Below are 27,487 nucleotides of genomic sequence, written 5' to 3' on the forward strand. Positions count from 1 at the left end.
GAAATTTACCTGGTGAAATTACTCACCTAATCTTAGAACCAGTTAGCAATGCCATGACTAAAGATAACAACAGATCCGATTCCATTTAATTTACATCATATTTAAATACAATATACAACGTAAACACTGATTTCCAAGACTAGGAGGGCAGCTACACCAATGTCCTGAGAATAGTCTTCACGTTGAGTTTCATGTAAGTTACTTTCTCATTCCCTTCCAAATAAAACCCCAAATACAATAGTTTCCTTTCACAAGCCTCCTTATCTACAACACAAACACAACTGATAACATACACCCCCAAACAGCATCATGGTTCTGTTGACATTGGGCCACCTCCGTGGACTCTTATGTGACTAATGGGAGATTTCCACACCCGCTGAGAAAAACCTCAGTGGCAAATTTTTAATGAAAAAGCATGTGCCCAACATTCCCATGTGAAGTAAGCTGCTTTTGCTTTCCTCGCTGAAACATCCCAACTGCCTGTGGGCAAATCATAAATATTCAATAATGCCAAAAAGCTTACAAGATCCCTGTTCGGTTAAAAAAAAAAAAAAAATGTCTGTTAACTATTTTAAGCAATATGGCCCAGGAAACTATGGAAGCTAACTTTAAGGCATTATTTTTTATTAGAAAGACATTGAAAGTTTGACTATAAAGCTACCAGAACTCAAGAAATATGGTAGCCTCTTAAGGGCAGGGGATTTATCATGTCTCACTCTGCTCTTCCCCGATTTCACACAGTACAGCAGGGACTCAGTGGTGACAGAGGGTCACCAGAGCAACTTGCCCACCTAACTCCCTATCGACACTGCAGAGAGCCAGTCCCTTTGGCTCTTCTGAAAGATAAGATACCGCTAATGACATTGACAGAGGACATGCAATTTTGAAAAAAAGTTGGGGTGAGTCACTCCCTGTCTTTAGGAATGGAACCACTGAGGGTTGGAAGGCCCCACACAGGTCCTGACTCCTGGCAGCCTGTGATGAGCCCCATCTCTACCACTTACTGCAGTATGACCATGGGCATAGGCCGGCTCCCTGTGCCTCAGTTTACTCACTTGGAAAACAGAGATGACAAAAATAGTACACCCCTCATAGGGTTTGGGTGAGGATTAAATGAGCAGAGCACATAGTAAGTAGGCCCATCAAATGTTTATTATTTTCAAATATTATGATTTAGGGTGCAATCTCAGCCTCAGGTGGTGGCATTTTGTCCCAGCGGCAACTAAACGGGCAGCAGGCTGCAAGCATCTGGCACACTGCCACGACATTGACTCCTCTTTAGGAAATTAGAAACCGTCTGTTTCGCCTTCTGCCACGGTCTTTTATTGTCCTGGGCAGACTGAAAAATGGGAAGCCAATGACCATCATCTGAAACACAGGGGCATGGCTCCTAAATGTTGGAAAAGCTGACCTGAACCAATAGGAAAAAAAAAATGCATTCAATATCCTGGGTCAAAAATTGGAGAACTAACCCACAATTACACTCATTCTACAAAGATCCCAAGGCAACTAAATGGAGACAAGATGTCTTTTTAACAAATGGTGCTGGAGCAACTGGATAGTGATATGGAGAAAAAACAAAAATGGACCTCAACCCTTCCCTTACTCCATTACAAAAGTCACCTCAAAAATGGACGATAAACCTATATGTGAAGGTCAAACTATTAAAAACCTAGGGGAAAAAAGCAAAAGAAAATCTTTGCGACATTGGGTCATACCAAGACTTCTTAAAAAGTACATAAAAAGCATAAACTAGAAGAGAAAAAATTGATCAAGATTAAATACTGTTGCTCTTTGAAAGACACAGTAACAACAACAACAACAAAAAAGGCTACCTACCGACTGTAAAACATATAACTGATTTCACATTATTTAAGGAACTCTTAACAATTTAATTAAAAGAAGACAGGTCACTATAAGCTAACTAACTTGGATGTAAATTAAATAAATAAAAATAAAAAATAAAAAGAAGAAGACAGGTAACCCCATTTAAAAACTGGGTGAGGGGAGCCTGGGTGTTTTGGTCGGTTGGGCAGCTGGCTTCAGCTCAGGTCATGATCTCACGGTGCGGGAGTTCGAGCCCTACATGGGGCTCTGTGCTGACAGCTCAGAGCCTGAAGCCTGCTTCGGATTCTGTGTCTCCCTCTCTCTCTACCCCTCCCCTGCTCACACTCTGTCTTTCTCTCTCTGTCTCTCAAAAATAAATAAACATTAAAAATTTTTTAAATAAAAAAAAATTGGGCAAAACATTTGAACAGACTCTTCACAAAAGAAGTTGTAAGAATGGGCAAAGAAGCACCTGAATGATGTTCAACACCACTAGACATCAGAGAAAAGCAAATTCAAACCACAATGAGACATCATCACATATCCACTAAAATAGCTCATGTTAGAAAGACTGACAATACCAAGTTTGGGCAAGGATGAGGAAAATGGAAACCCTCATGTACTACTGGTGAGAATGAAAATGGCATGGCCATCCTGTAGAGCTGTATCTTATAAAGTTACACATACATTTACCCCATGACCTAGCAATTCTGGTCCTGGGTATTTACCCAGGAAATGAAAGCATACGTCCACATTAAAGCATATATGTAGGGGCGCCTGGGTGGCTCAGTCGGTGAAGCGTCCGACTTCGGCTCAGGTCATGATCTCACAGTCTGTGAGTTCGAGCCCTGCGTCAGGCTCTGTGCTGACAGCTCAGAGCCTGGAGCCTGCTTCGGATTCTGTGTCTCCCTCTCTCTCTGCCCCTCCCCTGCTCATGCTCTGTCTCTCTCTGTCTCAAAAATAAATAAACATTAAAAAAAAAAAAAAGCATACATGTGAATGTTCACACCAGCATTACTTACTCATAATAGCCAAAACCAGAAGCAACAAAATATGTCCATTAACTGGTGAACAGATATATCACAAACAAATTGTGATAATATGCTTACCATGGAATACTATTTAGCAAGTAAATAAACGATTAACAAAAGCAACAAAATAGAAGAATCTCAAGTGAAAGAAAAATTGAAATTATAGTGACAGAACGCAGGTTAGTGCTTGCCCGGAGCAAGAGAGAGGAGAAGGTTTCAAATACAGAGGCTCAAGAAAACTTTAAGGGTGAGGGAACTTTCTATTGATTCTGATGTTGATTCTGATACAACTACCACAATTTTCAAGCTGGTGAATTTAATTAATTTTTTTTTTACATTTATTCAATTTTGAGAGAAAAAGAGAGACAGAGTACAAGCAGGGGAGGGGCAGAGAGAGAGGAAGACACATAATCTGAAGCAGGCTCCAGGCTCCAAGCTCAGCACAGAGCCCGACGTGGGGCTCGAACTCACAAACCGTGAGATTGTGACCTGAGATGAAGTTGGACGCTTAACCGACTGAGCCACCCAGGCACCCCTCAAGCTGGTGAATTTAAAACAAATGAACAAAGAACCTTGTTTCTGTAAGTTCTACAGGCACATGAAAAGAATATATGGTCTCTACTTGTAAAGTATAAAATGTACATGCATATACACACTTGATTGCTGATAATACAAATTCTTTCTTGAGTATTCAATCATACTAGGTCTTGAAGAGTCACACTGTTTCAAAAAATGCACAGGCAACATCTTTAGCTACCTTTTGGAAGGTTACAAACTAGATGAGGTCTAGAAAATTATTAAAATACATGTGTCTGGGTGGCTTAGTAGGTTAAACATCTGACTATGGCTCAGTTTGTGATCTCAAAGTTCGTGAGTTCAAGTCCCATGCAAAGATCTGCTTTGATGGTGCAGAACCTGCTTAGGATTCTCTCTCTCTGCTCCCCTCTCCCACTTATTCTCTCTCTCTCTACCTCTCTCTCTCTTTCAAAATGAAAAATCAAATGAAAACTTTAAGAAAAAACTTTTTTGAGAGGAAGAGAGAGCGCACGAGCAGGGGAGGGGCAGAGAGAAGGAGGGAGGAAGGGGGGGGAGAGGGGGAGAGAGAGAGAGAGAGAGAGAGAGAGAGAATATGAATCTTAAGCAGAGCCTGTCTCAGGGCATGATCTCACCATGACATCGTGACCTGAACGGAAATCAAGTCAGAGGCTTAACTGACGAAGCCACCCAGGCGCCCCTAAAACCTTGTTATACAGATACAAACACATGTTTTGAAAACTCTGAACTCACAGTTTTAATTACTTAATCCCACTCCAAAAGCAAACAGAAACAAAACTAGCTGGTGGTTCTGTGTTGAGGTTCTGGCTGCTTCGGACACAGCCAGGGACTCACCTCTGCGGTTCCGTCCTTGAAGCTCTCACTGTAAGTGCTGTCGGGGGTGCTGCGCTGGTCATCCTTGAGGTAGGTGCTATGGCTGGCCATGGAGGGCACACCATACTGGGTCTGTTCAAAGATAAGCACACGTTGCTCCTCGCCATCTCCCCGGGGACAGTGCACGGGCGGGGCCATGAACACGGGTGTGAAATCTTCAGCTTTCACCACCGTGATTCCGGACACCGGGATGATGGCCGGGCTCTCGGAGATGTTTGTGCTGTACTGTTCCCGTTTCGAATTCTCCAGGTGGTCTTGATTTAGGGAAAGGTTCACTGGAACAGTCTTTAGGACCTGCACTCGGTTTTCTCCTCCAGTCAGATTACTCTGGGCTTCACTGGTGCCAAGGCAGTTTCTGCATGTTTAACCCCCCCCCCCCCCCCCCAACATAACAGAATTAGAAAGATCACCACTTTGCAACTCCTAATAAAATAACGGGGGCCAGCAACAACCGGTGGATGTTAATGCCATTAGGGAAAAAGCTGATGGTGAACTTTACAAGGGAATACAGTGGATCTTCGCATGCCTAGAGGTAGGACAGTTGTTCCCGGAACCATGCAAATTACCCCGCCTATAAAGTGTAGTTGGGAAAAGGGGGAAAAAAAAAAAAAAGTTGACCCTGAATTTTGGCAAGCCTTAGATCTAACTCTGTATTTCTCTCAGGAAATACAGAAGGATGGAAGAAAAACTTAAACAAAATCAAAAGGAAACAATCATACAAACAGAATGTAACACATCTTACTGACCTGGTTTCTTCAATAAGTTAGAGGCATGAAAAAAAGAAAGGAGGGTGGGAAGCTTGTTCTAGAGTAAGAGATTTGAAAGACATAACAATCAAACAGGATGAGTAGATCTTGTTTGGATCCTGATTTGAAAAACCAAAGAGGCGTTTTGAGACAATGGGATCTTTGAGGCAATTGACTATGGACCTCAAGTGAGGTGATTATTAAGGAAGTATTGTCCATTTAGTTACGATAATGATTGTGAGATTATGTAATAAAACGTCATTTTTATTTAGAGATATAAATGAGAAGTAGCTAGAGATGAAATGACATGATGTCAGGAACTTATTTCAAAGACTACTGCAATAAAAAAAGAGAGAGAGAGAAAGAGAAAAGGTAGACATGAAGCAGGTGTAACCAAAAACTACCACTGCTGAACCTGGAGAATGGGGTGGGTATTTGGGGGTTCATTATACTGTCCTCTTTACTCCTGGATATGTTTGAAAACTTTCAAAAGAAAAAGTTATAAAATAGCTTTTTTTAGGGGCACCTGGGTGGCTCAGTCAGTTGAGCGTCCGTCTGGCTTCAGCTCAGGTCATGATCTCACGGTTTGTGAGTTCAAGCCCCATGTTGGGCTCCGTGCTGACATCTTGGAGCCCGGAGCTTGTTTCAGATTCTGTGTCTCCCTCTCTCTGTGCTCCTCCCCTGCTCATGCTCTCTCTCTCTCTCTCAAAACTAAATAAACATTAAAAAAAAATTTTTTTTAAGGCGGGGGCGGGACAATAACTTGAAGGGGGGCAGTGGGAAGAATATATTTCACTGTTCTGTGGGCTAACCTCCTTGCAGGAAAGACAAAAGGCAATGAGAATTTATCATTAAAATATTTTCACTAAATGGAGAAACAACACGAGCTCATTGATACCCTTAGCACTGAATTACTTTTGGAGCTTCAGAGAGTGGCGTCACTGGGCTTATGTAAAACAAACTCTCTCAGATCTCAGACCTCCTGACTGGTACAAAGAGAAAGGAAAGGATTTGGAAAATTAGTTCTCACCAGGCTAGGATAAAATACTTTCCATTTATACTACAGAATTCTGGGAGAGAGCAGAAGCAAAGAGAAATTTGTCAATGGAAGAGTATTGTGGATAGCACAGTGATTTTACTAGCAAAGTCCCTGTGGTCAGTAAAATTTGGGGCACCTCTCATTTATAGATTATTCTGAATGATATGGAGGAAGAAAAATACATATTTTGTATGGAGCCCTATCTCCAATGTCTGTGTTTTGTTTTGTTTTGTTTTGTTTTGTTTTTAACTAGTGTGTGTGTGTATATGTGTGTGTGTGTGCTTTAAATTAGTTAGCCCACTAGTGTGGGCTAACTGGCATCTCTCATAGAGAGAAAACTATTTGAATAAAATTGCTTCTTCCCAGAATTGACCTCTCCTGGCCCCTCTGAGCTTGCCTAGCTCTCCAGCAGGACTGTGCATTTTTGGCTTTGATTTCTCAGACAAAACCTCAAAGTGAATGAAGCTTGAGGAAAGAATGGCTCCGACATGAATAAAGACACCAGAAAAGTACCTAAACTTTTCTGAGTCTGTCACAAATCTGTAGAAATCATTCCAGAAAGTAATTCTTTAAAGAATAAAATTGCAAGGCTACATTCTGGCTTTGACCTGCTTTCGTGGTCAGAGCAATACAGTGAATCTGCATATAAGACACGGTGAAATTTACAAATTACGTTTAATCTGAGTCCAGTTAGCTAGATGATGCCAAACACAGACCAGCCGTTTATGTCAGCATTTCCTAAAACTGCATTGTTTAGAATATTGCATGGAATGTTAACAGATGGTCCTCAAAGACAGGAGTCTGTGATAAAATCAGTATTCAAAAAAACAAAAAACAAAAACAAAAACTGCCATAACAAACCCAGCCTGGGTGGGTCACAAACATCATGAACACAGAAAAGGCTCCCAGGCGTTCCTTCGCCTGTTTCATTATAACCTGGAATTTCCCAAACTAATTTTACCCCAGACTCTTTTGTGGAGGAGTAACTAGTAATACATGTGGATAACGTCCTGTGAGTTGGATGTACAAGGGCTGGTTGGTCTACACTGATTAGCTACCAAAACAAGTGTCCAGTTTCTACTCTTCTGGACTTTTATAAGCACACACCAACTGCCTTCGCCAACAGATTCAAAGCTAACCAACTCCTCTGCGCTTAGAGTCCATTTCAAGCTAAATTTGTTAATTCTCTAATCCACGCAAGACACACGAATCCCAAACAAGAGACACAAGTCAAAATATTTGGGGCATTCTTATAAGCCAACACAAGCGAACTATAGAGTCGTATAAACCTATATTGTAAATAAATATAAATAAACCTATATTATAAACTATAAACCTAGCTGAACCATCGATATTACCACACGATGAGGAAATAATAGACACAGCATCATCCTAGAATGTGTAACTGCCTCTGCAGAACAGCGATAGTTTTAGAAGCTTTAGAGAACTTCAGAAAGACATCCAAAAAATGGCTGATTATAGCAAAGTAAGAATTATCGTGAGCTACTGGCTCACCCGCAATAGAATTTAAAGTTGAACCAAATATTGCAATAGGAGGAAAAAAAACGCAAGGCTACGAACGGCACACTAAATATGCTTTTTAAAAAATCTGGGTCATGCCAGACTTTCAGTTATTTTTCCAAGTACCAACTTCTATATACAGACAGTTATAATGACACCATGCAAGCACCTGGCACCTTAATTCCTGAATATGCTGCAGATCAAATGATATCCTTCCAAATTACATTCGACCTGAAGTCTACGAGGTCATAATTAGTCTACACAAGGTAGTTTTGTCTGTACCCCACTGCCAGTTTTTTTGAAGCTGCTCCACCGAAATCACAAAATAACCATGAAAATACAATGTCGTTCTAAAAGATGCTGTAACGACAAATGGTCTCTTCTATTATGGTGCAGACGCAGCACATATTTTAGACATGTTTTTCCCTGACCCTTCTATGAATACTGGTATACGATTTAGCAGACTGCACCTGCTTGGCTTAATAAATACCGGCTAACGGGAGGAAAAGTCACAAGATCTGAAGAGTATCAGGCTCCTTCTCCCTGTCGTCACTGCTACCAACTAGGGTCCCCAAGACAGCGTGCAGCATCAGAAGATTCCTTTAAAACCACACATCAGATGCAGACAGCCTTAACCTTTGCTAAGGGTGTACTTTGGAGGTGATACACAGCCCAGGGCTGCTGGCTGGTGGGGTGGTTCCTGCTGCCGTTCGTGTCATAAGCAGGTCCCATCAAGGCCAGGTAAGATCTGGATATATGAGCTAGCAGGGGATTTCATTTCTCCTGACTTCATATTTCCATATGAAAGAATCACGAGGAGCGCCTGGGTGGCTCAGTTGGTCGGGCAGTTGACTTTGGCTCAGGTCATGATCTCACTGTTGAGTTTGAGCCCTGCATCAGGCTCTGTGCTGACAGTTCAGAGCCTGGAGCCTGCTTTGGATTCTGTGTGTGTGTGTGTGTGTGTGTGTGTGTGTGTGCGCGCGCGCGTGCGCGCGCGTGCGTGCACCCCTCCCCCACTGCCTCTCTCTGTCTCCCAAAAAGATAAATAAATGTTAAAAAAAATTTTTTTTTTAGGAAGAAACACCAAAGGAAAAGCACTGCGGTTTCTCCCCTATTCCTCTGCAGGAAAGGGATATATCTGATTAATGAGTTTGGGAGAAGTAGCTGAGTAAGGTGGTTCAGTCCCTTCTGGTTCCCTCTTTATGTCTGGCTCATCCCGGCCATACAGAGAGGACTCCAGTCACCCCTGCCATACCACAGTGGCCTGTCCCGTCAGGGAGGCTTGCAGTCCTGCCTGAGACTAGGTGAGTAGACATACCTAAGTCAGGATTGACATGTTGCAAGCTGCAGATTCAAAAATGGCATTCTCTGTTGGCTTAATCAGAAAGAAAACTGAATTTTTTTTCCTTTTCAATTCCAATCTGTCTGTGTCTTGTGTTTCAATCGGTTCTTAATTCAGGATCACAGGAAAAGGGGTGTCATATAATGATCTCCTAACATCTGTCCTGCCCCTGCACCCTCACAGTATGTGCTGCCATGCCTGGTTCTCTACCAACCGCCTCCTGGAGTGAGAAACAGCCCAGTCTCCTTCCTCTCCCCCTCATCAAAAGCAATCTCCACGGGGCTCACTCCCTCAAGGGCTTGATCGTAATTACCCAGCCATGGGATCGATCACAAGAGCTGACCCCAGCAGTACGCTATCTTGCCAGCATTTCACCTCTAACTCAGGATATCCAGGCTTCCAGGAAGGGGGTACATCAAGAGCCTGCTGATGACCCTTTGGATGCAATTTGTGGTCCCTACTGAGAGATCCAGTTTTGGTCAAGACTCTTCAAAGACAGAGAGAAGAGGCTAAACTTTTTGGTCCCATCTTCCCTTAAGAACAAAAATTATAGCTGAATACTATGGTATTCAAAAACACTGAAAAAGAGTTATTTGGGGAGCCAGGCATACCCCTTTACATGATACCATACCTTTTATCCGGCTCTTCCTGGCTGTCACTTGCTTTGCTCACAGATAGCAGCCTCTTGTCTCGAGGAACCTAGAAATATCACCAACCATCAGTGAGATTCACATAGATGCAATTGTGACCTATGTGCAGAGCTAGAGACCAGCAGAAGCAAAGAAATGAGGTGGAATGTTCTCCGGGAAGAGGTGGCAAATTTGCTACAGGCAGGTGATGGTTAAAGGCGAGTAGCCCGAGTGGCAATGACAATGCATCAGACACACAGGGGTGATGATAAACAGAAGGCCATAATGATCATGATTCTGCTACGCACTGCTGACAGGGGCAATTCTGCCTGGACCCGACCACCACCCAAGCCCGCCCCACCTTGGAAGTGAATGAGGGGAAAGGAACACCATGTGTGGACGGGGAATCTGGACGCTGAAGCAGACAGAAATCATCATGCGTTAACAGGCATCTTGTTGAACAACAGGGGCTGACCCGCCACTCTGATGAGGGACTTTGGGTGCTGACACGGAGGACAGCAAACCAGACGTGGGGCTACACTATCTAGTGGGAGAGCAGCATCTAATATACCTGGGCCAGCCTTTAACCACCATCCCCATAGAGTTTGTAGCTTTGCTTCCAAATTCTTCTTCTAATGCACTTTTAGTGTTGTCTTTGCAACCACAATGCCAGCACATTACCTGAAAGGTTATCGAAAAGTACTACTAGAGAAAAGAAACTCCTGCCGGCTGCATTTCTGACCACCATCCAATCACCCTACTGCAGCACGGGTCATTCACATATCTCTGCCATAGTTTCCAAACATATGAATAGTGGGTTTAGATTTGGTGGGTTGGTTGGATGAATGTTTTGTTTGTTTATATATTTTGTTTTGTTTTGTTTTGCTACATCTCCACATCTTCATGCTAGCCAAACACCTTTGCACTCAAATGCAGCCCTCACTATTTTGACATAAAAGAGCTTTTATGAGAAGCATCCCTCTTCTGGATTCTTCTAGAAATTCTTACAGTTTCCACTCACCTGGATACGTACGCAAGCCAGTCAGATGGATGAAGGAGACAGCATAGCAAGGTGGCTACCAGTCAAGACACAGACCTGTGTCTGGGTTCGAATCTCGGCTCTATCAGTAACTAAGCTCTGCCTCACTTTCCCCATCGGTAAACCACGCTCAATGGCAGTACTATAACTCAGAGCGTTTTTCAGGAAAATTACATGAGTTAATTTTTTTCAAAGTACTTGGAGTATCTAATATTTTATAATATTTGTTAAATAAAAATAAGCCAATTTTAAGTCTTCTGTTCACGTGCCAGTGTCGAGGGTCTACAGTATACATTGTAGATATAAATGAGGTGAATGAGGGGCAACTGGGTGGCTCAGCTGGTCAAGCGTCCAACTTCGGCTTAGGTCATGATCTTGTGGTTGGTGAGTTAGAGCCCTGCATAGGGCTGTCTGCTATCAGCACAGAGCCTGCTTCCAATCCTCTGTCCCCTTCTTTTTCTGCCCTCCCCCTGTTCGTTCACACTCTTTCAAAAATAAAAAAAATATTAAAAAAAAAAAAAGAAGGAATGAGGTGAATGAAATATGGCTCCTATTATCAACTGAGGATGACAGATAACATAAAAACATAAACGTTCAAGCAACATTATTCACAATAGCCAAAAGCTAGAAACAACCCAAATGTCCATCTACAGATGAATGAATAAACAAAATGTGGTATATACATAAAATGGATTATTATTCAGCCTTAAAAAGAAAGGAAATTCTGAGACATGCTCTAATATGAGTCTTGAAGACATTTATGCTAAATCCCATGTGACTCAAATCCACCCACTTTCCTCTGGACGCTTGCCTCCTGGTTCAGCCTCCAACATCTCTTCCCTAGGCTGCTGCATCAGCCTGCCAAATGGTCTCTCTTCTCCATCACTCAGTCCCAGCAAATCCATTCTGGATCCATTAAGAAGATCCAGACTGGCCTTTAAAATGCAAGTCTAGGGGCGCCTGGGTGGCTCAGTCGGTTGAGTGTCTGGCTCTTGATTTCGGCTCAGGTCATGATCTCACGGGTTCATGAGTCCGAGCCCCGCATCAGGCTCTGCGCTGAGGGTGTGGAGCCGGCTTGGGATTCTCTCTCTCCCTCTCTCTCTCTCTTTCTCAAAATGAATAAATAAACTTTAAAAAAAAAATGCAAGTCTAATCCCACTATATTCTTACTTAAAATTCTCTAATGCTTCCAATTACTCTTGAGAACATGGCTGCAAAAAACATTCCACCTCAGTTTTGGGTGGCCCCATCACTGCCATGTATATAGTCACACTGTATCTCAAACATGCAATGCTCCTTCCTTCAGCAGAGCCATCAAAGTCCTCTCTGCCTTTGGATACCCATTCTACCTCCATATTTATCATCATTGTTGGATGGTCACAGCTAGTGAAAATTTGTTGGATGGATGGATGGATGGATGGACAGATGGATGGACGGATGGACGGACAGATGGATATGCAGATGGACGGATGGATAAATAGATGGCTATATAAATGGACAAACAAGCCAGTCAACAGACTGGTTTCCAGCACTCTACAGTCAACAGAACAGTTAGGAACCAACTAGCCAAAGAAGCTATTTTCATAGAGCTGGAATCAGATAAATATGAACCACCAGCTCCTTCAGGGGAGAATGAAGATCAAGTGAGTCAAACCACTTTTAAAATTAACTAAGTAATGGAATCTGGTATGTTTTTCTGTCATGCCTGAAATTTATCAAAAGTTCACACTTGACTTTGGAGCTGCTATTGATAAGTAGCTTGAACTGGATATAAAACTAGGCTAATATTTGAGCCCCTAAATTTTGAGAATTCTAGCAATTTGGTTATTTTTTTTTATTTTTTTTAATGTTTATTTATTTTTGAGAGAGAGAGTGTGTGAGCAGGCGAGGGGCAGAGAGAGGGAGACAGAATCTGAAACAGACTCCAGGCTCTGAGCTGTCAGCACAGAGCCCGATGTGGGGCTTAAACCCACAAACCGTGAGATCGTGACCTGAGCTGAAACCAGATGCTTAACCGACTGAGCCATTCAGGTGCCCTGCAATTTGGTTATTTTTAATAAAGCCCATCTAATAAGCTTTGAATGGATTTTTAAAAATTTGAACCCATGTTTAAATGGGGTTCAAAAAAAGGCAATTTCTGGGGCACGTAGTTGGCTCAGTCAGTTACACATCTGACTTCTGCTCAGGTCATTATCTTATGGTTCATGAGTTCAAGCCCCACAGCAGGCTCTGCACTGACAGCTCAGAGCCTGAAGCCTGCTTTGGATCAGTGTCTCCCTCTCTCTCTGCCTCTCCCCTGCTTACACTCTGTCTCTCTCTCTCAAAAATAAAATTAACATTTAAAAAAAAAAAGGCAATTTCTAGTGGTGGACAGTGTTATGAACTGAATGAATGGTTTCCCCTCAAAGTTTATGTGTTGAAGCCCTAACTCTCAACGTGACTGTATTTGGAGACAGGCTTTGCAGGAGGTAATTAAGGTTAAATGAGGCCATAACAGCAGGGCCCTAGACCAATAAGACTGATGTCCTTATAAGAAAAAGAAGAGACCACAAAGAAATACACACACACAGAGAAAAGGCCATATGAGGACACAGCCAGAAGGCAGCCATCTGCAAGTCAGGAAGGAAGAGAGGCCTCACCGGAAATCAAGCCTGCCAGCCCCCTGCCATCTTGGACTTCCAGCCCCCGTAACTGAGAAAATAAGTTTCTGCTGTTTAAGCTACACAGTCTGTGGAATTCTGTTATGGCAGCCCCTCAGACTAATACAGACAGTGTAACAGAATGGATATTAGGAAATTTACAGGATTGTCTTTTGACCTTGAATAAATCCCACTTAGTTGCTTGAAGTATAAAATATAAAACCTGATGGGCTTCACTGCAGTGATCCTATGGTGACAGTTTAAAAATGTACAGGAAAAGACTTTGAAATGTGTGAACTATTATACCAAGATATGCCTTTGCAGTTTCTAAGGACAGGGATCACCATTTCTTGAGTGCCTGCTGGGTATCACACACTCCTCTCTGTGACAAAGCCCACTACCGTCCCCTGAGGGGTGATGCAGTCCAACCTTAGCAATGAGGAAAAATGGTGTATTTTACAAAAAGAATCTATTAGCACTTCCAAAGCAGTATAAAAAAATCTATCAAATTTAAGTTGATAAAACGGCAGCAATTGTAATTTAACTTCCCACAGCTTACAACTCAAAAAATAGAATCTCTTTTTTTTCATTAATATTTTACTTTATACAGAAAGAAGGTGTATCCTCAAAGTAGATTTAACTCTGTTGTAACTTTAATACCAGCATATATAAGTTGTGAATGTCAGAGATCTCAGGCCTGAAAATGACCACTTGGGCACAGTTTTGGGAAACAAGACTAATTCTTCAACGTTTAAAATGTTTCAAGCAAAAACATAATCAAGCTTGTGTGACATAAAGGGAGCCATGTAACTCTACTTGTCCACACAGTCTCAGAAACCATTTTATTTCAAAGTTTTATATCCTAGGGGCGCCTGGGTCGCTGAGTCAGTTGAGCGTCCGACTTCAGCTCAGGTTATGATCTCGTGGTTCGTGAGTTCGAGTCCCGCGCCAGGCTCTGTGCTGACAGCTCAGAGTCTGGAACCTGCTTCGGCTTCTGTGTCTTCTTCTCTCTCTCTACCCCTCCCCTGCTTGCACATGCACTCTCTCTCTCTCAAAAATAAATAAAAACATTTAAAAAATGTTTATATCCTAAATTAATAAATTAATCAGGAAAAATGTTAATTCAGTAGAGTTATAGACTTGACAACAAATTGAGTTTTATGTAAACTCCTTACTCTGCATCTCAACATATTTACAGACAGCAATGTTTCAACTTTCCTTTAAATATTAAAAATATGCAAGAGGAGAGGTAACTAGGTACCACATTGACTAATAATTATCCTCTGAACCTATGGGAAATAAAATACATTGCTTTTATAAATTACTAATTATTTGGTTTTGAGGTATATTTCTCTTTTCATTAATACAAAGGAATTGCCATCTAATACAGCTATCTGAAATGACGTCCACCACAAAGGGATGGAATAAAATCTATTTGTAAAAAATTAGAACAATATATTAATTAAGACATTTCTTAAAATAGTTCTTCAATGTCTTACCAAACTATCAACATATTAACTTAATATAGTTATAAAAGGAAGCTGTAATGACCCAAGTGATTACGTCAGGGTCACTCTTCATGGTGGGAGATCTTTGGAGAGTGTGAGAACTCTGGTTTAGGACAGAGAAAGGAAACAACACAATGTGCAAAAGTGGAGAGCTGGAAGGCCACAGAGAGCAAGAAACAGGGAGGAAAAGAGGAAGAGATTAAAGCTAACCAAAAGGAAAATTGTTCCTCTTGGGTGATGTCATGATGGGAGGGGGCAGGGGCGGGGATTCAGTTCTTGTTCAAAAATAAAGCGTTCACTGTGCCCGACTAGCAACATAAACACAGCCATTGTCACCTTTGTGCCAATTCCCAGCCTAAACAGGAACGGTGTTTACAATCAAAGCTGGCAGTAAATCTTCTCATTCAGTAAATACTTGTTGATTTTTTACACTTCACCAGAGCTAAGGGAACTGGTCATCCATTCGTAAGAAACAGACCACTGTTTCCTGTTTCGTTTCCTGAAATAGTCCTATTTTGAAGGTATTACACGGCAGGTATTTTTGTAAGGTAAGTGAATTACATTCATTTTGTTTCAAGGATTTTTCTAAATAAATATTTAGTGCTCATCAAAACACATGGAAACAAGGGTTATAACAAAAGTGGGTTTTGGAATTGCTGGAAAAGCACTCATTGGAATATTCCTTTCATAAAACTAAAATTACCAATAAATCTAGAAACTCCAAATGGGCATTAAGGAGGGCACTTTCTGGGATGAGCACTGGGGGTCATATGTAAGAGATGAATCACTGAAGCAAAGACCACGCTGTATGTTAACTAACTTGAACTTAAATTAAAAAGAAAATGTTTCTATTATTTTTAAAAAATGAGAAATCTAAAAGCAACCTAAAGGCCCAAAAACTGAGTGATGACTAAATTACAGTATAGCACTCAATGCAATTTTTTTAAGTAATCTCTATGCCCAGCATGGGGCTTGAACTAACAACCCTGAGATCGAGTCACTTGCTCTACAGACTGTGCCAGCCAGGCGCCCCTGTCATCTTTTTATTGACCAAAAATCATAAAGTGAAAATGGCAGCAAGGAAGTATTTGCAATATGGTATGAAGTAGGAGTTACATGCATGTGAACAGAGGACACAGAAGTAATTATCCCCAGCTGAAAACTTCCTGTGGGTGGGTGGTGAAGTTCTGCTCCAGCGATGGGAAAGCAGGGACGCAAGGAGAACAGAACAGGCTGAGTTCCAATGTGACCTCGGAACTAGTAAGTTCTCTCCACTCCTCCCACCAACCAGGGCGGGGGGAGGGGCGGTGGGGAAGGGGCGGGCGGTTCTCTGGGGACCTGAAGAGGAGCAGGTGGGGCTGCGGGGTCTACCTTGTAGTAGTCATACAGCAGACCCAGGGCAGCAGCACTGTCCTCGTCACCATTAATGCTCATCATCGCCTTGGTGGCTGCCGTCAGGGGATTCTCCAAATACGACTTCCAGGCTTCATCTTCACTGGTGTAGGCTCTTCGGGTATTGAACGGAGGGTCGCTGGGCATGGGCACTAAGGCCACCAGTCGTTTCGTACTTGAAAGCAAGAGAAATGTGAGGTTCATTATCAGAGAAATGATCCCTTTTCCACCAAATTTACATACATTACATGGTTAATTTGCACTCCCCCAGAGTGGAGAAGGGCAGGTTGACACTAAAGCGGCTGCCACATTGCATTTATAAAGCCCCTAGGCCCCTGAGAAGTAATAATGGTCTTTACAAGGTTGTATGAGGATTGTTAAGTTGAGCCTCTTCGCACTTGGACTTTTCATCTTCTGGCATTCTAGGAGCCAAATCATTTTTATTTGATTGCTCTTTATTAAGGAATATTAGAATGCATGTGACTCTGAGAGGAAGCAGGTTTCATTTAAATCTCTGAGTTCTAATTATAAATAGGTATGTGCAATGCATTAAATGGAATCAATACATTAACGATTACTAAAAACTTTTATCTAGTTGAATCTACGTTTGAAATGGTTTGCACCAATTTGACAATAAATTTCATATTAAAAAAAGTTTTTTTTAAACATTAAAAAAAGTTTTTTTTAAACATTAAAAAAAATGAAATGGTTTGCAAATTATACACCAGTCCACATCTCTTCATTGAAATGGCAGTATAAGCTACTTTGTAAATAAGACATATTGTAGACATGCTGCGTAATAACCATACGAAGCAACAGTAATGACACAGATTCTATGTGAACCCTGGGTGGCCACAGGATCCTACTATATTTCGATGACATAGAAGTTCCAGGTTATAAAATCCTCATGGAAAGTGAATAGAGTATATGGAGAATTAAAAAAAAAATTTTTTTTTACATTTATTTTTGAGAGCGAGAGAGACAGAGTGCAAGTGAGGTAGGGGCAGAGAGTGAGGGCGACACAGAAGTCAAAGCAGGCTCCAGGCTCTAAGCTGTAAGCACAGAGCGTGATGTGGGGCTCAAATCCACGAACCATGAGATCATGACCTGAGCCGAAATCGGACACTTAACCGACTGAGCCACCTCGGTGCCCCTGGAGAATTTTCAACAGAGACAGAAAGGGATTGGAGTCATTTATCAACCCTAACCAAGCCAAACTTGGTAATTGACAAGGTAATTTCTTACAGAGGATGTGACAGTGACTCAAAAACCCAAATACCATGACAGTCCTCCGCAGCTCCCTGGGCCAGGACCCCAGTTGTCAAGCTACAGGAGCCCAGAAAGGCTTTGGCACTTGTCTTCTGGCCCTCTGTCGTTTGCTCATTGAAACAGAACCAAAATGTAAGGATGACCTATTGTATTTCAATAACAGCTGTAACACATAATAACATAACATGGACAAGCAACAAGACTGGTGAGGGCAACACCTGGATTAATAGATGGAAATTTAGCCACCGTGGGTCCTCTATGGTCGCTCAATTCGAAAAGAGGGTGTACCTTTTGGCTGACACTCCTACAGGACCTTCCAATGGTAGATGGTCTTTCAGCTCACTTTGTGAGAGAGAAACGTTGCCCACTCTCGACAAAGACTGTGCTGAGGGCCCTTTCTGTGTTGACGTGGTGCCACGCACTGGTGTAAGATCAGAAAATGACACTGTCATTGGTAAGATCTATCGGGGAGTAAGGGTGGGAAATCCACATTTAGCAGAGTGGAATTCTAGGCTAGATAGTCTCCAGGCCCCTGATTTCAACTCTACGTCGGTGGTTTGGCAAAATAACTGGTTGGGAAGAAAGAAGGGATACTGACCCAACTGCAAATGAAGTGGATTAAAATGGTAAAATGATGTATCTGGAAGTAAAGGAGAAAAACCCTGGTGGAAGGGTTTACTAACCGTTAGGCAGTGTGGTGGCGTGGACTGGCATGGGTGCTAGAAGGGAGTCCTTGCCCACCATTTACAGAGGTAGAAAACTGTCTGGAGTTTCAGCTTTCCATGCCTTAAATAAAGACAGCAATGCCTACCCTACTTACTGCACAATGTGACTGTGAGAAGCAGATAAAAAATGGATAAAATAGAGCTTTATAAACAGCACACTGCTATACAAATAACAGGTACTACAATCAGTGCACCGTTCATTGTTCCTGTAAAGTTTCTAGGTGCACCAATTTTTGGTAAAGTCAATTATAATTTAAAAGTGTTAAAGATAGGGGCACCTGGGACGCTTGGTCTGTTAAGCGCCTGACTCTTGATTTTGGCTCACGTCATGATCTCAGGGTCGTGGGATCGAGCTGCACTGTCAGAGGGATTCTCTCTCTCCCCCTCCCTCCCTCTCTGTCCTTCACCCACTCGCACGCTCTTTCTCTCGCAAAATAAATAAATGAACTTTTTTTAAAAAAAAGCGTTAAAGATAATCATTAATTAGAGGGAAGTGTTTATTGAGAACTTAGTGGATGCCAGGCCTTACGCCAGTCGTTGAGGATGCAGTGACAAACAAAACAGACCCCATCCCGTTGCCCACACAGCTTGCAGTCCAGTGGAGGAGAGAAAATACCAGCATTAAAAGAGCGATGAGCCCGAGAAAGGGTGCATGACAGAGGAGACCAACCTATTCAGAGGATCAAGGAGGAACTAAAGTGTCTACAAAGACCTGAAGGGAGGGAATGTGTCGGTCAATGTTGAAATGGGCAGATATGGGAAATATTTTTTAAAGTGAAGAATATTTTGGTAATTCAGAATAATGGAATTTTCTGACAAAAGGAGCTCACTTGTATTCATTTTGGAGTCCGCTAGAAAAATTTATACTTTCGAATCTAATACTAAAATAGCATTTTCGTGTTGCAAACATTACTAACTTACATAGGATATGGTTGGATTTGGGGACAGAAATGTTGGTGACAACTTAAGGGTCTGTCACTACAGGAAATGAGGTCTCTGGGGAGAATCAAGAGCGCGGAGGTGATGAGCCCAGATGTGGCAATGCCACCATCACCTCTTCCACGGTTGTTCAGCTGGGGCCACCCTGGCTGATTCCACTACTTAGAGGACGAAGCAGCAAATTCTGAAACCTAATCTGTGTCCAGCAGGGTCCAGCCATCACACTCACTTAAATGCTTAAACACCTAAAATGCTCAGTCCTACAGGAATGAATGAAGAGCTTCATGTTATTTGCAGTGACCTCATCGTTGAAAAGGATTTGGATCTTATTCTCTTTGATGACTGAGAGAAGCATACATTGCTGGGAGGAGAAACGTGTTAATTACAACACTGGCTAATTTCCAAAACTTTAACAGGAAGTGCCAGGCTGAAGGGTAAGAGCCAACTCTTAGTTTACACTAAGTGGTGTCCTGATTCACTGGAGAGATTTTTCTTCCAGTCTTCCTTCTTAATGTCCCTCCTCCCTCCTTCCTCCTCCCTCCTCCCAGGTCTTCTGGATTGCTGATTTCATTGGTTCCTAGCACAAATTTTCACTCATAAATTTAGACTCATCAGCCTTTCCCCTATGATGAAATGGTTGATGAATCCTTACATGATTCGTGGAAAGAAATATCCTGGGAAAGCACTTTACTAGCTGGCTCTTTTCACATTTTGATGGCCAAAGGAGCCTTTTTATGTTCTTTCCTATAACTGAGGAATGACTTTGTTTTTTGGTTTCATAGATTATAATCTCTCTGGTACAGAACATTGTTGAATAAAGCCTGGTTTAATAAAAACAGCATAATCACTGGTACACTGAGCAAAGATGCAGACTTGTAAAGAAAGGAAAAGTTTCACAGAGCAGATTTTACCAAAGTTTGGTAACTCTGAACCTGACTTTCCTCATTGTTCTTTTAGAAGGGCAGTTCTCCTGCAGCTCTGGTCAACTTTTTAAAATAGTCTCTTTGTAGCTGTTGGTATGGCATGTTCTGGGTAGCCTCAAACACAGAACCGTAAACAGCAACTATAAACTTGATCCCTGGGCCTTCTTTGGAGAAAAGTTTAGTTTAATACCTGACAGCATTCACAGCCAGGCTAAAGGCAGTGTTAGATCGTACATATATCTGTTCTCATTTTTTTCTTCAACCCACTACTTTACTTTGTGGATGTTGGGAGAACAGTTAAAATGAGTCATCAGCGGAAGCAGGGAAAGAGGTGGGGCAGTCATGCGACGGAGACTGAGATCACAAGGAGGAGTCGGGAAAAGCTCCAGATCACATTCTGCCAGAGGCAATCTACCAACCCCCACAAGCCTTACCAAGAGTCTAATGCAGGAATCCTGTGCTAGGGAGAAGCACACGGAACAGCGAATATCTTTACCTTCTAAAAGTATGTGTAGTGATGGCCAATAAATCCAGACACAAACCCATGTCACTTCAGACCCCAAACAAAAATGAGGACGTGACATAGTCACACAAATTATCACTTTTGATCCATTTCTCACCCTCCATTTCTTTCATAACTCTTGGAGAACACTGATTTTTGTCTTTTTTGTTTTGGTTTACTTTGTTGTAGGAGGGGTTCTCAATCCAGATAGAGGATGGTTTTGGATAAATCTCAGATTTGAATAAATCTCAGTTTTTTGTGTTTTTTTAATGTTTATCTTTGAGAGAAAGAGAGTGAGTGGGGGAGGGGGAGGGAGAGGAGGACAGGGGATCCGAAGCGGGCTCTGCACTGAGAGCAGCGAGCCCATAGTGGGGCTTGAGCTCACAAACCATGGGATCCATGATCTAAGCCGAAGTTGGACGCTCAACACTCAATTGCCTGAGTCACCCAGGAGTCCCTAAATCTCAGTTTTCATTTCAGTTTTGTCAATTATTGAATTTAGATGAGTTAGTTTCCTTCTTTGAGCTTCCATTTTTTTCGTCTGGAACATGATATCCATCTTTTAAAGCTGTTCTAAAGGAATAACCCAGATATTTATAAATGAAGTGCCTGGCACATTACAGATAAATAGTTCAAGAAATAATAGTTTATGAACAGTAATATAATAATATATAATAATATTAGTAGTATTACTTCTCTTTAGAACTGATTCTATCAGTGTTTTCAGTTTTTAATCTCCTTGAATTTTCTCAGCCATTTCTTACATCTGTAGAATCTTGCCTTGCCTGGTTTCCAAGACAGTGGGAGAGTGGTTCTCCTCTGCGGCCATTCTTTCCCAGTTTGTATTCCACCTCAATTCTCCTTTTATATGATCCTGAAGGCTTCTCTCTTTTTATGTCCATTGTTGATTCTAGTGACTTTCACTGATCTTCTACCTCAATGACAAACACATGTGTACTGCCAGAGACCCAGTTCTGCACTTTCTGCTCGGATGCTCTGTTGTCAACTTAAACTCAACAGGTCCAAAACTAAGCTAATCATCACTTCTCAGTCGGGCACTCCTTCCTCGCCATCGTCTGTCCCTGGTCGTCTAGAACCAAGTCTTGTGTACTGGTTGAAAAGATACACTCAGTACCATATTGCCTGGGTACGAATCCTGGCTGCACTACTTACTAGCTGTATAACCCTGGACAAGTTCATCCTCACCTGTAAAACTGAGACATACTTCAAATGAAGTAAAATAATTCCCTAGTATTTCTGTCAGAATTAAGTACAGACGCAGTGTAAAAGCTATGTACATGCTGGCTTTTGTTAGTTCTCTTTGTCCCTTATACAGAGTCAGTTACCATATCCATCATCCCAGCTTTAAGTCCTATCTCTTCACACCTCGACAAGTTTCCCCTCTTCAATCTGTATTGCAACCCCACGGAATCATCTTCCTGGAACATTTCCGTATATATAAGTTGTAGTTTCAAGTACTATAAAGGGAATGGGGGAAGGACAGGAGCTAGATTTTTCATGTTTTCATAAAATCAATGTATAGCACATTTGTAAAGTTGATTGTGAGCTATAAAGTGCTACACAAGGGGGGCCTGGGTGGCTCAGTTGGTTGGGTGTCCAACTTCGGCTGAGGTCATGATCTCACGGTTTGTGGGTTCGAGACCCGCGTCAGGCTCTGTGCTGACAGCTCAGAGCCTGGAGCCTGTTTAAGATTCTGTGTCTCCCTCTCTCTCTGCCCTTCCCCCATTCATGTTCCCTCTCTCTCTCTCTCTCTCACTCTCTCTCTCTCTCTCTCAAAAATAAATAAACATTAAAAAAAAAAGTGCTACACAAATGTTAGTTGCCTTAATTGTAAATTTAATTTTTTTTAATGTTTATTCATTTTTGAGAGACAGACAGAGCATGAGCAAGGGAGGGAGAGGGAGAGAAGGAGACACAGAATCTGAAGCAGGCCCAGGCTCCGGGCTGTCAGCACGGAGCCTGACACGCCCCCCCCTTTCCCCGCCCCCCCCCCCCCCAACTCACCAACCATAGTATCATGACCTGAGCTGTAAAGCCGGCTGCTCAGTGGACTGAGCCACCCGGGCACCCTGCCTTAATTGTAAATCTAATTTAACTATTGATCATATCTAAACTATCTTTCTCTCACCTCCTAATTCTCACCTTCAAATTAAACAAATTGAGGATTCATTCTTCTATTCTCCTTAAATGTGAGCTACATCACTAGGAAACCAAGCAGATTTACATGGAGACCTGAGGCAAAACAAGAGGAAGAATAAAACCCAATCAGCAAAGGTCCGAAACTCATGGGCCTTTACTCCTACCTGTTGTCCATCATTCTCAACATTGACTTGAGCCGGAGGCAAAAGAATTTTTCCACCCTGGACAAGCCACTTCCTTTTCTCTAAGAAATGAAGTTTTTATATAATTCACAGGATTTCATGTTATAATCTCTACTTCAATCTCCCCCTCCATCCCCCCATCCACATCTCTTTCTTGTTTTCTCTCTCTCTCTCTCTCTCTCTCTCTCTCTCACACACACACACACACACACACACACACACACACACACACACAGTGTATAGGATATGTCTTATCCTATACTGAGTGTTCAGCACTCAGGGTTTAGTCTTCATCTACTTCAGTATCTTGTAGCTGATTATTGGCATATAATCACTTCAGCCATAGTCAGACCCTAGACTTAAGAGCAAAGCTTCAAGAAGTGATGATTATTCTTTCTTCTAGAGTCTTGGCATTTTTCTCCATTAACAGAGTAATACTTGCAAATGGAAACTGATGAGCCCATCATCCTAGCCAGCATTAATGTCACGATTTAAATGCCAACAATGTTAAGTCATTTCACTGCTGTCCACCTTCAGTAATCCCTCCTTTTGGTCCTTGCTAGAGGCAAATCACAAGAGATAGCACAGAGTTTCCATGTTAGAGCAAGAGTTGAAATTTATGAGGAAGTCTCCACACTGAGCACTTGTTCTTAATGACTAACCTTTACCCTTGACCTAATCCAGATAGAATTCAAGGGAAATGAAATGAATCCAGAAGCCTGGGGTGATATTGATAATCTTCACATTGATGATGGTTATGTTTTAAAAAGAGAGGATCCAACTAATTCAGTGAAAATATTATGATGCCTCCCACCACATAAAATGCATAGTTTTTAAAAATAATAAACTATAAAACAAAACTTATGTTTATTGAGATGAAGATAGTGCCATTTTAGATATACTCCTTGCAAAATATGCTGATTAACTGGTTGACACATAATACCTGTCCCTCCCACGTCCTCCCTGCTTTCTCCCCCACCCCACTTTTCTCTCTCTCTCTCTCTCTCTCTCTCTCTCTCTCTCATTGGTGCCCCAGTTTTGCTAGTGCCCAGAGTCCACTTATTAAGTAATCCAGAAACGAGACTGAGGATTAGGGAAATAATGAAACATAAAAGGCACATACATCATAGAGCACTAGAAACCACCATAAGGAGAAAGAGATCACAATGGAAAGTGGAAGGAAGAGGACAAGAAAGAATTACAAAATGAAAAGAATTTGCAAAGACCTCAATGTACGGTATAACTAAAATTGGTAATTGTGTGTGTGTAAATCAAAATTCAAAATGTTAACAACAACTGGAGGTGAGTTTTTATTTGCTTCTTCTGCTTGCATACTTAAAAATATTTTTCAATGTTTATTTATTTTTGAGAAAGAGAGAGATCAAGCTGGGGAGAGGTTGAGGGAGGGAGACAGGATCTGAAGTGGGCCCTGTGCTGACAGCAGAGTCTCCCAGGCGGGGCTCAAACTCACAAACTGTGAGATCATGACCTGGGCCGAAGTTGTACGTTTAACTGACAGAGCCACCCAGGAGCCCCTCTATTTTTACATTTTTCAAATAGTGTTCCTAAAAGATCAAAGTGTTCAATGATAATGAGTCACACGTACTTACTGGGCACCTACCATATGCCAGATATGCTTTCTAAGCCCCAAACACGGGTTACCACTTATTCCTTACGATAGCCTTAAAGTCAGGAATGGTAACAATGCCCTTTGCACAGATGAACACACTGAGCAGAAAGTGCTAAGTAATCTGCCCAGGGTCACAGGGCCGTCAGCTTAGACCAGAACCGCATCCCAGAGTCTGAGCTCTTAAGCATCCATCCCTTTTGCCAATTCTCGACTATGCTCTATTATCACAATCAGAAAATAAAAAGTCACTTGAAAAGAGGGAACTAGAAAACAGTCTGGTTGCAAGGGTACAACATGACAGGGGATTTCCTACATGGAAGTAAATGAGATGATGTCCAAATTCAGAGTTCTAGAGAAATTGTGCAAAAGGGGAAGACTATACAGTCCTTGAAAACACAGACAACACGTTGCAATTATTTGTAGAATTCCAAGGTGCTAAAATATTCTGCAGGCTGCATATCCTATCAAGCAACATAAATAAATTATAGGGGTGTGGGGAAGGGTAGAAATTCCCCCTTATTCATCTTTAGTTTGACGTGGCTAGACGTCATCTGTTTTTAAATGGCCTGCGAAAAATATTAAATAATTGACATGATAAAAATAGAAATTAAATAATTAGAACATATTAGAAACACTGTATATAGACAGCAACCAAATATAACCCATTTCTACAGAAAAAAAAAATATTTTTAAGCCATATTAGCTTTACAGTTAAAAAGGGCATCAGTTCCTCGGAGGAACTTAACAGGCTCAAATCTCTAGCAAAAAACAAAAACAAAACAAAACAAAAAAAAAACCACAAAAGCCTCTTTAAAGGCTGCAGGACAGACTTCCATCTCAAACCATTCTATGTGTGGACTTCTATCTCAAAGGTTTCCCTGAAGTAATCATGTGTATAGGCAACATGGGAACAGAAATATTAGTGCAATTGGAGAAGATAGAAAGCAAGAGAGACTGGATTAGAGGAGAAACCAAAATCAAGAAGGCTGCACCCCAGCTCTGGTGCAGGAGGGGTTACTGAGTGAGAACTGGTTTTCCCACTGAGCCCAGAAAACTCAGCATCTTTAGCATCCATGACCAAGCCGAACTAGACAGAGCATTCGCTTCTTAAAGACACAAGAAGTTAGCCTTTGGGGGGCCCTAGGATCAGAGAGGGAAATAACTTGGTGAAATGCCTAGAGTTAATTTCAAACTCCCAAATGAGAACAAAGAAAAGAATTCAGCTTAAAACAGGAAAGTCTTCTCAGGTATTCAATCCCCACGTTACTCCCTTGGACCTCACTTGTACAAACGCAAAGGAATCTTCCAGGTACCCTCAGCACCTGTGGCCACTCCTTCCACTTTAAGACAACAGCACACCCCGGCGAAGAGTGTGTGCTGTTCGGCTAACAAACTTTGCCAGCTCTAAAAGACGAGCAGTCAGACTCTTCACTGTTGACGGGACAACTAAGAATCATTAGGTATTTTAGGAAACGAGACAAGGATTAAAGAGCAGCCCCAAGAGGAATAAAACGGCTTACCGACGAGGAAAACAATGAATGTTGGATGCAGAAAATGTTAAAAACAAGATACTGCATCTATAAGGAAAATGCAGGTTACTGTGAAAAGGAAATCATCACAGAACACGATAAAAAGGTCAGAAATTTAAAAAAAATTTTGTATGAGGGTTAAGTTGAAAAGAGCAAAAAAAAAATTAATAACCTGGGAGGTCGAACCAAGGAATTTTGCCACTTTTAAAGAAAAAAAGGAAACTACAAGACATAGGTAAAAGGCACACAGAATAGATTTAGGGGTATAATGTTCAATTAGCGAGAGTTAACAGAAGAAAGCAATGAAGACGATGACAAAGAAAAGCAAATAATCAGAGAAATCATAGAAGAAAATGCTGTCCAGCTGAAGAAAAACTTGAGTCTTGAGACTGAAAGGCTCCAGAGAGCTGGAAGGGGTAATAAAAAACAACATGTCTACCCAATCCTGCAAAAGTTCTATGTTAAAAATTAAATGAAAAACTCTACAAATGGAAAAAGAACTAAGTCACTTAAAAAAAAACAAAAACAAAAACAAAGAAAACAGTCAACCAGCCCACTTTTCATCTGCATCAGTAAATTCTGCAAGACGAGAAAGGGGTCTGAAGGTGGAACTGTGAACACAGCGAACCTTCAATTCCGTGTGAGGGCAAAATCAAGATCTGTTTCGCCATGAAAACACTCAGAACCTCTTCTGCTCATCCGCCCCTTTTGAAAGAATTATTTCTCAATTTGAAGTGTAAAAAGACATTGATGGGGAGGGAAGAAAAGTAACATAGCAATCAGTTATCAGATACACCAGTAAAACGTGAAATTCACTGTAAATAATTTCTGCTCATGGAAATGAAATTTATGCCACTAAGAAAGGATTGTTAAGAATAATACCAAATGATGTCGGGAAGTGTTGAATCACTATACCGTATACCTGAAATTAAGATTACACTGTATGTTAACTGGAACTTAAATAAAAACTTAAAAAAAAAAAGTTTATCTGAGAAAACATCTTTGTGGTAAGAAAACTCATTTTTATTACTTTATCACTTTGGATTATTTGAGGTAGTGCTCATTTTGCTCACTAAGAAAAAAAAAGAATAATACCAAATTAGAAGGAAATATCTGAGAATAGGAGAGTGGCTTTTTAAAAAGGTGTATTGAAAATCTTGCTTTGTATGGAGGAAGAGCAATGGATAATGATTAATTCTTGGTATTGATAGAAAATATAACTTTAGGGGATGCCTGGGTGGCTCAGTCAGTTAAGCATCCGACTCTTGATTTCCATTCAGGTCACGATCTCATGGTTGGTGAGACAAAGCCCTGCGCCAGGCTCTGTGCTGACCGTGCAGAGCCTGCTTGGGATTCCTTCTCTCTCTCTCTCTCTCTCTCTCCTCTCTCTCTCTCTCTCTCTCTCTCTCTCTCTCTCTCTCACACACACACACACACACACACACACACACACACAAAATAAACTTTTAAAAAAATAAAATATAACT

At 41.5% G+C, this 27,487-nt stretch overlaps 1 protein-coding gene across 2 annotated transcripts in view; it reads right to left on the bottom strand.

Moving 5' to 3' along the window:
* The window catches only part of GRHL2 (grainyhead like transcription factor 2), a 173,049-nt gene that overhangs the window by 105,337 nt on the left and 40,225 nt on the right, over positions 1–27,487 (bottom strand). For both annotated transcript variants that reach the window (XM_030303943.2, XM_030303942.2), the window contains exons 2-4: positions 16,121–16,316; positions 9,566–9,633; positions 4,248–4,641 (exon numbers count right to left, since the gene is read on the bottom strand). In XM_030303943.2, the coding sequence (XP_030159803.1) occupies positions 4,248–4,641; positions 9,566–9,633; positions 16,121–16,316 (658 nt within the window). The remainder of the gene's footprint in view (positions 1–4,247; positions 4,642–9,565; positions 9,634–16,120; positions 16,317–27,487) is intronic.

Source organism: Lynx canadensis, chromosome F2, assembly GCF_007474595.2.
Source record: "Lynx canadensis isolate LIC74 chromosome F2, mLynCan4.pri.v2, whole genome shotgun sequence".
Taxonomy (NCBI): Eukaryota; Metazoa; Chordata; class Mammalia; order Carnivora; family Felidae; genus Lynx; species Lynx canadensis.